Source organism: Corticium candelabrum, chromosome 14 (assembly GCF_963422355.1).
Source record: "Corticium candelabrum chromosome 14, ooCorCand1.1, whole genome shotgun sequence".
NCBI classification, from domain to species: Eukaryota; Metazoa; Porifera; class Homoscleromorpha; order Homosclerophorida; family Plakinidae; genus Corticium; species Corticium candelabrum.
The window spans coordinates 7,775,850-7,788,349 of record NC_085098.1 but is presented as its reverse complement, the minus strand read 5'-3'; the positions used below and the strand labels follow the sequence as shown (position 1 = coordinate 7,788,349).

The following is a 12,500-nucleotide window of genomic DNA, read 5'->3' as shown; positions in this document are numbered from 1 at the left end:
ATATATATATATATATAAGAGAGATAAACAAACATACAGATGGACTGACAATAGACAGGCAAACAGGCAAACCAAAAATGACTAGGCAGAGAAAGAGAAGTGAACAGACAAAGGAACGGGTGGGTGGACAAATAGACAAACCAACCATTTAATTAACAATAAATTGACTGACAAACGACAGACAGACAGACAGACAGACAGACAGACAGACTGGACAATGTAAACTGTACTTAGCCTTTGCTTGCTATTGTATCTAACTTCATTTATGAAAATATACTACCATTGACTGACAGACAGACAGACAGGCAGACAGACAGAATCAAGTTTATTGTCAACAATCTTCACTACTACAAACAGTTATTGTTAAAATGAAATGTTCTACTTGTAGTCCGAGACTATTGCTAATGAGTAGACAGAAAGACTCTTTCTCTCGTGTCTTATGATGAGAACGGTCATCAGAATGCATCCAATTTTACAACATATTGGAGACAACGTTTATCAGTTCAGTTACAACAATGTAACACTAGAGTGATTTCCAGGAAGACATCCCGCTTACTGGAACATACAAGGAAAGTGAAGAGAATAAACAATATACACAATTATTAATGTGCTTTACTGTACAGCCCTATATAGGGCTGGTTTCTGTAGAGTTTTAGTTTGGCAGAGATTTTGTGCAATTGGGACAGTAGAGTTGCTTAGTTTTGTTGATTGTAGATTTCAATGTTGAAAATATATGTATTGGACAGACAGACAGACAGACAGACAGACAGACAGCTAATTTATTCTCATACAGATTGTACTTGTACATATGCTAGGATTTTTTAAATACAAATCAGTCCTTGTAAACAACAAAGTCATTAACTAATGGACTTGACTTTGAATGTCAAAATCAAATAATCTATCTAAATCACCATGATTAGGTGACAGTTTTGAAAGTTTTCTAAGGATAACTTTGGCATTGCATCTTTGCAGAATTGTAGAAAATCTTTTTCTCCAATACAGAAACAGGCAATCAGACAGACAGACAGACAGAACAAATTAGTGCTAATATAAATATATGTATTGACAGACAATGAACTTGACAGACAGACAGACAAACAAACAGACTGAAAGACAGACATACAGACTAACCAATGAATCGACAGACAGACAAACACAGACAAACAGACAGATAGACAGACAATGTAACGCTAGAGTGATTTCCAGGAAGACATCCCGCTTACTGGAACATACAAGGAAAGTGAAGAGAACGAACAATATACACAATAATTAATGTGCTTTACTGTACAGCCCTATATATGGCTGGTTTCTGTAGAGTTTTAGTTTGGAGAGATTTTGTGCAATTGGGACAGTAGAGTTGCTTAGTTGTGTTGAATGTAGATTTCAATGTTGAAAATATATGTATTGGACAGACAGACAGACAGACAGACAGACAGACAGACAGACAGACAGACAAAAAACAGACACAGACAGATTGAATAAAATATAAAACGAACAGACAAAAAGACCAGACTCTACCGCCGCTTCTCGTTTCTTCTTTCTTCTATATCTCTGTTTGTATTGCTTGTTCCGGTGTTTCTTACAATACCGACCCTTTCCTATCGCTGCATCGGTGCAACCACTTTCTGTACAGAGACGCATGACGGACTGTTGATGATCAACGGGAAAGTCAATGCTTGAAGGATCCATGAGGAATGAATGGGCAAACTCCCGGATGTCTAATAAAGTGTTATAGTAGATATTTATAACTACAGTAGCTATCAATAAATAGTAAACTTCAGGATGTTGATGTATACATATTTAGCTAATATCATATAGAGTAGATATTTACTTATGTGTATATTAATTAGTATTTATATATTTATTTATATGTTAGTATATATTTATTATATGTTAGTATATATTTATATGTTAGTATATATTTATTATATGTTAGTATTTATTATATGTTAGTATATATTTATATGTTAGTATATATTTATTATATGTTAGTATATATTTATATGTTAGTATATATTTATATGTTAGTATATATTTATTATATGTTAGTATATATTTATTATATGTTAGTATATATTTATATGTTAGTATATATTTATATGTTAGTATATATTTATTATATGTTAGTATATATTTATTATATGTTAGTATATATTTATTATATGTTAGTATATATTTATTATATGTTAGTATATATTTATATGTTAGTATATATTTATTATATGTTAGTATATATTTATTATATGTTAGTATATATTTATTATATGTTAGTATATATTTATTTATATGTTAGTATATATTTATTATATGTTAGTATATATTTATTATATGTTAGTATATATTTATTATATGTTAGTATATATTTATTTATATGTTAGTATATATTTATTATATGTTAGTATATATTTATATGTTAGTATATATTTATTATATGTTAGTATATATTTATATGTTAGTATATATTTATATGTTAGTATATATTTATTATATGTTAGTATATATTTATATGTTAGTATATATTTATTATATGTTAGTATATATTTATATGTTAGTATATATTTATATGTTAGTATATATTTATTATATGTTAGTATATATTTATTATATGTTAGTATATATTTATATGTTAGTATATATTTATATGTTAGTATATATTTATTATATGTTAGTATATATTTATTATATGTTAGTATATATTTATTATATGTTAGTATATATTTATTATATGTTAGTATATATTTATATGTTAGTATATATTTATTATATGTTAGTATATATTTATTATATGTTAGTATATATTTATTATATGTTAGTATATATTTATTATATGTTAGTATATATTTATTTATATGTTAGTATATATTTATTATATGTTAGTATATATTTATTATATGTTAGTATATATTTATATGTTAGTATATATTTATTATATGTTAGTATATATTTATATGTTAGTATATATTTATATGTTAGTATATATTTATTATATGTTAGTATATATTTATTATATGTTAGTATATATTTATATGTTAGTATATATTTATTATATGTTAGTATATATTTATATGTTAGTATATATTTATTATATGTTAGTATATATTTATTATATGTTAGTATATATTTATATGTTAGTATATATTTATTATATGTTAGTATATATTTATTATATGTTAGTATATATTTATATGTTAGTATATATTTATTATATGTTAGTATATATTTATATGTTAGTATATATTTATATGTTAGTATATATTTATATGTTAGTATATATTTATTATATGTTAGTATATATTTATTATATGTTAGTATATATTTATATGTTAGTATATATTTATTATATGTTAGTATATATTTATATGTTAGTATATATTTATTATATGTTAGTATATATTTATATGTTAGTATATATTTATATGTTAGTATATATTTATTATATGTTAGTATATATTTATTATATGTTAGTATATATTTATATGTTAGTATATATTTATATGTTAGTATATATTTATTATATGTTAGTATATATTTATTATATGTTAGTATATATTTATTATATGTTAGTATATATTTATTATATGTTAGTATATATTTATATGTTAGTATATATTTATTATATGTTAGTATATATTTATTATATGTTAGTATATATTTATTATATGTTAGTATATATTTATTATATGTTAGTATATATTTATTTATATGTTAGTATATATTTATTATATGTTAGTATATATTTATTATATGTTAGTATATATTTATATGTTAGTATATATTTATTATATGTTAGTATATATTTATATGTTAGTATATATTTATATGTTAGTATATATTTATTATATGTTAGTATATATTTATTATATGTTAGTATATATTTATATGTTAGTATATATTTATTATATGTTAGTATATATTTATATGTTAGTATATATTTATTATATGTTAGTATATATTTATTATATGTTAGTATATATTTATATGTTAGTATATATTTATTATATGTTAGTATATATTTATTATATGTTAGTATATATTTATATGTTAGTATATATTTATTATATGTTAGTATATATTTATATGTTAGTATATATTTATATGTTAGTATATATTTATATGTTAGTATATATTTATTATATGTTAGTATATATTTATTATATGTTAGTATATATTTATATGTTAGTATATATTTATTATATGTTAGTATATATTTATATGTTAGTATATATTTATTATATGTTAGTATATATTTATTATATGTTAGTATATATTTATATGTTAGTATATATTTATTATATGTTAGTATATATTTATTATATGTTAGTATATATTTATTATATGTTAGTATATATTTATATGTTAGTATATATTTATTATATGTTAGTATATATATTATATGTTAGTATATATTTATATGTTAGTATATATTTATTATATGTTAGTATATATTTATATGTTAGTATATATTTATTATATGTTAGTATATATTTATTATATGTTAGTATATATTTATATGTTAGTATATATTTATTATATGTTAGTATATATTTATATGTTAGTATATATTTATTATATGTTAGTATATATTTATATGTTAGTATATATTTATTATATGTTAGTATATATTTATTATATGTTAGTATATATTTATATGTTAGTATATATTTATTATATGTTAGTATATATTTATATGTTAGTATATATTTATTATATGTTAGTATATATTTATTATATGTTAGTATATATTTATATGTTAGTATATATTTATTATATGTTAGTATATATTTATATGTTAGTATATATTTATTATATGTTAGTATATATTTATTATATGTTAGTATATATTTATATGTTAGTATATATTTATTATATGTTAGTATATATTTATTATATGTTAGTATATATTTATTATATGTTAGTATATATTTATATGTTAGTATATATTTATTATATGTTAGTATATATATTATATGTTAGTATATATTTATATGTTAGTATATATTTATTATATGTTAGTATATATTTATATGTTAGTATATATTTATTATATGTTAGTATATATTTATTATATGTTAGTATATATTTATATGTTAGTATATATTTATTATATGTTAGTATATATTTATATGTTAGTATATATTTATTATATGTTAGTATATATTTATTATATGTTAGTATATATTTATTATATGTTAGTATATATTTATATGTTAGTATATATTTATTATATGTTAGTATATATTTATTATATGTTAGTATATATTTATATGTTAGTATATATTTATTATATGTTAGTATATATTTATATGTTAGTATATATTTATTATATGTTAGTATATATTTATTATATGTTAGTATATATTTATATGTTAGTATATATTTATTATATGTTAGTATATATTTATTATATGTTAGTATATATTTATTATATGTTAGTATATATTTATATGTTAGTATATATTTATTATATGTTAGTATATATATTATATGTTAGTATATATTTATATGTTAGTATATATTTATTATATGTTAGTATATATTTATATGTTAGTATATATTTATTATATGTTAGTATATATTTATTATATGTTAGTATATATTTATATGTTAGTATATATTTATTATATGTTAGTATATATTTATATGTTAGTATATATTTATTATATGTTAGTATATATTTATTATATGTTAGTATATATTTATATGTTAGTATATATTTATTATATGTTAGTATATATTTATATGTTAGTATATATTTATTATATGTTAGTATATATTTATTATATGTTAGTATATATTTATATGTTAGTATATATTTATTATATGTTAGTATATATTTATATGTTAGTATATATTTATTATATGTTAGTATATATTTATTATATGTTAGTATATATTTATATGTTAGTATATATTTATTATATGTTAGTATATATTTATTATATGTTAGTATATATTTATTATATGTTAGTATATATTTATATGTTAGTATATATTTATTATATGTTAGTATATATATTATATGTTAGTATATATTTATATGTTAGTATATATTTATTATATGTTAGTATATATTTATATGTTAGTATATATTTATTATATGTTAGTATATATTTATTATATGTTAGTATATATTTATATGTTAGTATATATTTATTATATGTTAGTATATATTTATATGTTAGTATATATTTATTATATGTTAGTATATATTTATTATATGTTAGTATATATTTATTATATGTTAGTATATATTTATATGTTAGTATATATTTATTATATGTTAGTATATATTTATTATATGTTAGTATATATTTATATGTTAGTATATATTTATTATATGTTAGTATATATTTATATGTTAGTATATATTTATTATATGTTAGTATATATTTATTATATGTTAGTATATATTTATATGTTAGTATATATTTATTATATGTTAGTATATATTTATTATATGTTAGTATATATTTATTATATGTTAGTATATATTTATATGTTAGTATATATTTATTATATGTTAGTATATATATTATATGTTAGTATATATTTATATGTTAGTATATATTTATTATATGTTAGTATATATTTATATGTTAGTATATATTTATTATATGTTAGTATATATTTATTATATGTTAGTATATATTTATATGTTAGTATATATTTATTATATGTTAGTATATATTTATATGTTAGTATATATTTATTATATGTTAGTATATATTTATTTCTGTATCTAAGATCACCGTTTCCTATTCCATCTTTCGTATCTTACTAGACGACTTCCTGGTTCCTACATTAACAGTCAGTAATTTTGTTATCACTAAACAGATTGTAAGGTTTTTCCGTCATTGCGTTCTAATGGATTTGCGAGTGAGCGTGCCAAGTATGTAAATTTATGTAAGTTAATTAGCGATTCCCTCTAATACACAATAGAATGGCGTTTCTTTCCTATTTTACTGCTTTTAGCCTTGTCGTTGTAGTGTACAGCAAGCCAAACGTTCTCTTTGTCGTCAGTGATGACCTGCGGCCCGCACTGGGGACGTACGGGAATTCCCGAGTGATGTCTCCGACTATCGACGCGTTGGCCAATCGGAGTTTGGTGTTTACGCGCGCTTTTGTGCAGCAGGCGGTGTGTGGACCGAGCCGTACGTCATTCCTGACTGGTCGTCGCCCGGATACGACGAGGTTGTTCAGTAATCGCGGGAAATATTGGAGAGAAGCGGCGGGAAACTTTACAACGTTGCCGCAGTATTTTAAAGAGAATGGATATTTTACTGCCTCTTTTGGAAAAGTGTTTCATCATGGCAGTAAGTTTTGGTACTTGCTAGCTCTCTTTTTGTCTGTTTGTGTGTCTGTCTGTCTGTCTGTATGTCTGTCTGTTTGTATGTCTGTCTGTCTGTCCGTCTGTCTGTCAATACATATATTTTCAAACATGGAACTATTATACATCACTGCAAAGTACATAACTATAACTAAAGTCCAACACTATTAACAACATAAAACTTGCAACTACATACCAGAGGCTGTCTGTCTGTCTGTCTGTCTGTCTGTCTGTCTGTCTGTCAATGGTAGTATATTTTCATAAATGAAGTTAGATACGATAGCAAGCAAAGGCTAAGTACAGTTCACATTGTCCAACTGCTAACAACATGCAAATTAAGTAAAGTAAAGGGACATAGTTGTCCCTGTTCAATCAAAACTAGCTTATAAGTCAGAGATGTTGCTTGGGAATGCCTGTACCAAGCTGGATGTCTTCCGCAGGAACACTCTTGCATTGTTTTTCTGAAGCTGTATGGCCATTCTCTTTCTCCAGTAGTCTTTAAATTTTGCCCTGTCCGGTTTTCCACATTCATCCCTGGATCTCTTTGACAGTTGATCAAAGTAGGCTTCAGCCTGCTTTCCCCATCGACCGAAGTGCTCCATAACCAATGGGACTACTTGAACTGACATACCTCCAGGGTATGTATCTTTGGCATAACGAGCCTTCTTCCGTTCCTCACGTCTACAGGCTGCAGCCCCATCAGTGGTGGCAGAAGTTGGGAATATGTCAGAACTCCTGGGGTGAGCCATTGCAATATCGAGCTCTACATTAGAGCCAGCCCCTGTGTCAAAAACTGAGATGTCAGGACGACTGTCAGAGGTGGAGTATCTGTCCTTCGATTCTTTGCGATGGTGGATTTTGAGATGACTTAGACAGTCAGACCACACAGACATGATGTAATTATGTGTCCAAACTGGTCCTCCCCTGTCTTGCAAGTGATCTGATGATAACCACTAGTGTCGGTTATGGATTTACTTACCACAGTTACAAATCTGAATGTCATCACTGTATGGTAAAGGAAGACCAAGCCTCATGAGAGCCGCCAAGCGAAATTCGCATGAACTGAGAGCGAACCCTTTTGATGCTGGTATTGCAGATAACCAAGAACCTGCGCCTATACCTTGCACAGATCGAAATCTTGCCTCATCTCTAAGAGTGGTAGCATTTTCTGTCTGTATGTCTGTCTGTTATTTATTTCTTACATCAAACTATGATACAATTCTGCAAAGAACTACAGTAATACAACTAGACTAATGTTCATTGAAAGCTAACATTACAGCAAACTAAAACACTTATGTCTGTCTGTCTGTCTGTCTGTTTGTCTGTCTGTATGTATGTATGTATGTATGTATGTATGTACAGTATATCTGTATGTATATATAAAATGGGGAGAGGCTGGCTGCGCGAGACTATCTCTGCTTATACATGTCTGTCTGTCTGTCTGTCTGTTAATGCATATATTTTCATGAATCCAAACTATGAAAGGGTAAACACTAATACCGGAAACGATAAGTTAAAACGCAAATATATGATAAATATATATGTCTGTCTGTTTGTCTTTTTGTCTGTCTGTTTGTCTGTCTCTCTGTCTAGTGTGAGCCTATTGAAGCTCATGGGCTTCTATTTGAGATGAACTTTAAGTCGGTTGTATTTACACTGCGTATGAGATTGTAGTGAATTATTATTGTTTCTATCAGGTGTATCCGGTAACAATGATGACTCACCCTATAGTTGGTCCATTCCACCATATCATGCCCCAACTCAGAAGTTCACGACAGCAAAGGCAAGTGTTAGTCTCTGTCTGTCTGCTTGTTTTGTCTTTTTGTCAGTCTGTCTGTCTGTCTGTATCTGTCTGTGTGTCTGTTTGTGTGTCTGTTTGTCTGTCTGCTTGTTTGTCTGTCTGTGTGTCTGTCTGTCTTTCATATAAGATATTTGTTTATCTGCTTGTTTTGCTGTACTTCTCTTCAATGGGTTGTCAGCCTCTTCTCTTTGTTGCCAGTTCCCCTTTTGTTCATCACTCAGACCAACTGACATATACATAGGTTTGTTCCAATCCTGATGGATCATTACATCGAAACCTTCTCTGTCCAGTTGATGTATCCAAACAACCCGATGCTACACTCCCAGACATCCAAATCACAGACCAAGCAATACAACTGCTCAACAACCATCTACCCACCCAGCCATTCTTCTTCGCCATTGGCTACCACAAACCACACATTCCGTTTAAATTTCCAAAAGAGTATCTCGATTATTATCAATTAGAAAATATTGACTTGCCACTTAATCGACATTATCCTCCCGGATTACCAACAGTTGCATGGGAGCCGTGGTCAGATGTTCGAAAGAGAGAAGACGTTATTGCTCTGAATGTTAGTTTTCCTTATGGGCCAATGCCCGACGATTTTAGTCGAAGAATTATTCAGCATTATTATGCAGCGACGACGTACATGGATGATCAATTTGGTCGAGTGTTGAACTCGTTGAGAGAGAATGGATTGGATAACAATACGGTGATCGTGTTTTTTGGAGATCACGGTGAGTTGATAGGATATGATGTGGGTGACAGTAAATTATGACAGGAACAGATTGGTGTTGGTGTGTGTGTATGTGTGTGTGTGTGTGTGTGTGTGTGTGTGTGTGTGTGTGTGTGTGTGTGTGTGTGTGTGTGGTGTGTGTGTGTGTGTGTGTGTGTGTGTGTGTGTGTGTGTGTGTGTGTGTGTGTGTGTCTGTGTGTGCATACGTATGTACGTACGTGTGTGTGTGTGTGTTTGTGTACGTGTGTGTGTGTGTGTGTGTGTGTGTGTGTGTGTGTGTGCGTGCATACATACGTGTGTGTGTGTGTGTGTGTGTGTGCACGTACATACGTGTATTTGTGTGTGTGTGTGTGTGTGCCTGTGTGTCTGTGTGTGCGTACGTATGTGTGTGTGTTTGTGTACGTGTGTGTGTGTGTGTGTGTGTGTGTGTGTGTGTGTGTGTGTGTGTGTGCGCGTGCGTACATACGTGTGCATGTGTGTGTGTGTGTGTGTGTGTGTGTGTGTGTGTGTCTGTGTGTGTCTGTGTGTGTGTGTGTGGTGTGTCTGTGTGTGCGTACGTACGTGTGTGTGTGTGTGTGTGTGTGTGGTGTGTCTGTATGTGCGTACGTACGTGTGTGTGTGTGTGTTTGTTTGTTCTCTGGTTTGTAGTAGTCGATCTACATCAGCATGCTGCTTGTATCACATATGTACAAGCGTGTTGATCCTCATAGGTTGGCAGCTTGGTGAACACCAGGAATGGGCAAAATTCAGTAACTTTGAAACCGCCACTCGCACACCTCTATTGTTCCACATACCTCCTTCCATCAACGACACATTCGTACCGTCCAGATCAGACAAACTAGTCGAACTAGTCGATCTAATGCCAACACTCTCAGACGTCTGCGGACTAGCCATCCCACCTACATGTCCAGCCAACTCAACAAACATCAGAGTGTGCACAGAAGGCCACAGCTTCTCTCCTCTTCTTTACAATCCCTCCTTGCCATGGAAGTCCGCCGTGTTCAGTCAATATCCTCGACCAGGAGACAAACCATCGGAAGACACAGACTCGCCCATGTTGGCAAACATAACGATTATGGGATATTCCATACGCGTCAAACAGTATCGATACACTGAGTGGATTGGCTTCAATCACACCGACTTTACAGCTGACTGGAGTGATGTCCATGCGCGCGAGTTGTACAGCCACGAGGACGACAACGAGGAGAACGTGAACTTGGCAGGTGATGAGAAATATGCGGACATTGTTAGTCGATTGACTGACATGTTGAAGGAAGGTTGGCGTGCAGCGTTACCAGGCAAACGTGCTGCAAGTTAGGACATTGGCTGTACGTCACAGGCAAGAAGGGATCGTTGTCTGGTGGACGGTCAGACTAGAGTTATGTGTGAACTTGAGATTGTTCACTTGGAGTTTGTGTTGTAGATTGGTGATACACTTTGTAGGTCTAGCATAGAGAAGTAGCAGCTGTTTTACACTATTTGAAGTTTTTGATAACAGAATAATTGACATAATGAGCCATGTATCTAATCTGTCTGTCTGTCTTTCTCTGTGTCTGTCTATCTGTTTGTCTACTTGTCTGTCTGTCTGTCAGCATGTTAATCATGTTGTCTGTTTGTTTGTCTGTCTGTCTTCCATCTGTGCATTCATTTGTCTGTCTGTCTGTCTTTCCGTCTGTGCGTCCATCTGTCTGTCTGTCCATCTGTGCATCCATTTGTCTGTCTGTCTGTCTGTCTGCCTATTTGTCTACTAGCTGCAAGTCTCCAAGGTCTGTGCTGTACCTAGCCAACAGATCAAGACATGCACATAACACACAACTGTATTATGATTCAAAAACTTGTATTGTAGTGTGTGTGTGTGTGTGTGTGTGTGTGTGTGTGTGTGTGTGTGTGTGTGTGTGTGTGTGTGTGTGTGTGTGTGTGTCACTGTGTGTGTCCATATCTACCGAGTAAATGCAGTCAGACATCATCCAAGTTAATCTTCAGTGACTTCTTATCAGATATCTCTTTGATTCTCCTCCTAATGATCACCTCCCAGTTACGTCTATCTCCTTGTAGCACTTCACCCTTTTCAGGTAGCTCATACAATGCTTCCACAGATGGCAAACCTGGAGCAGCAATTCCAGCTTCATCGGCAACTTCCTTAAATTTTGTTAACGTGGAAGTTGCGTAGCACACAATAGGAGTGCTGGACAGGTGAGCATCGTTGCAGACAAGCTGTCGTTGTGGATCTGATGTGTGACGGAATTTGTTGGCAGCGAACACACCAACAGCCGTGTGCGGGCAGACACAATAGTTGTGTTGAGACATCATCTCTTGCATTGTCTCAATAATTTCCTCTTGAGTGACCGACGTGCTCCACATCAGTTTCCTCATCTCTCTCTGTTGTGCGGCCGTAAGAGCCATCGTACCCGTTGCATCCCACGACGTAAACTGCTGAGCGACGACGTCCGTGTCATCAGTGATGAACGAGATGACACGCTCGATGTTGTACGGTACCTGCACATCCATAGCACTAGCATACGACTGCATCACATCATCGGGTTGATCAAGACACCCTGACATGATACACTTATGAACGACATCGTTATGATTGACTCCAATTATGAACTTGACTGGTAGACCCATTTTTTGAGCTA

General features: G+C 29.5%; 3 protein-coding genes across 3 annotated transcripts in view; 1 reads left to right on the top strand and 2 right to left on the bottom strand.

The window, feature by feature from the left end:
• Positions 1-1,708, bottom strand: part of LOC134190144 (regulatory factor X-associated protein-like) — a 3,459-nt gene extending 1,751 nt beyond the window's left edge. The window contains exon 1 of the mRNA XM_062658572.1: positions 1,519-1,708. Within this exon, the coding sequence (XP_062514556.1) occupies positions 1,519-1,689 (171 nt within the window). The 5' untranslated portion in view covers positions 1,690-1,708. The remainder of the gene's footprint in view (positions 1-1,518) is intronic.
• A 5,080-nt stretch (positions 1,709-6,788) lies between these two features.
• LOC134190145 (iduronate 2-sulfatase-like) lies at positions 6,789-11,560 on the top strand. The gene is made up of 4 exons (XM_062658573.1): positions 6,789-7,313; positions 9,025-9,110; positions 9,370-9,865; positions 10,575-11,560. Exons 1-4 carry the CDS (start codon positions 6,941-6,943, stop codon positions 11,180-11,182), a joined length of 1,563 nt encoding a protein of 520 aa, XP_062514557.1. The 5' UTR covers positions 6,789-6,940; the 3' UTR covers positions 11,183-11,560.
• A 227-nt stretch (positions 11,561-11,787) lies between these two features.
• Positions 11,788-12,500, bottom strand: part of LOC134190026 (threonine synthase-like 2) — a 1,782-nt gene continuing 1,069 nt past the window's right edge. The window contains exon 2 of the mRNA XM_062658437.1: positions 11,788-12,500. This exon is cut by the window's right edge and continues 576 nt beyond it. Within this exon, the coding sequence (XP_062514421.1) occupies positions 11,821-12,500 (680 nt within the window). The 3' untranslated portion in view covers positions 11,788-11,820.

Excerpts from the sequence above, each read along its gene's own strand:
- LOC134190145 (XM_062658573.1), top strand. The coding sequence starts at position 6,941 with ATGGCGTTTCTTTCCTATTTTACTGCTTTTAGCCTTGTCGTTGTAGTG. Across the intron at positions 7,314-9,024 it reads AAAAGTGTTTCATCATGGCA|GTGTATCCGGTAACAATGAT; the intron begins GTAAGTTTTGGT and ends TGTTTCTATCAG. Across the intron at positions 9,866-10,574 it reads CGTGTTTTTTGGAGATCACG|GTTGGCAGCTTGGTGAACAC; the intron begins GTGAGTTGATAG and ends TGATCCTCATAG.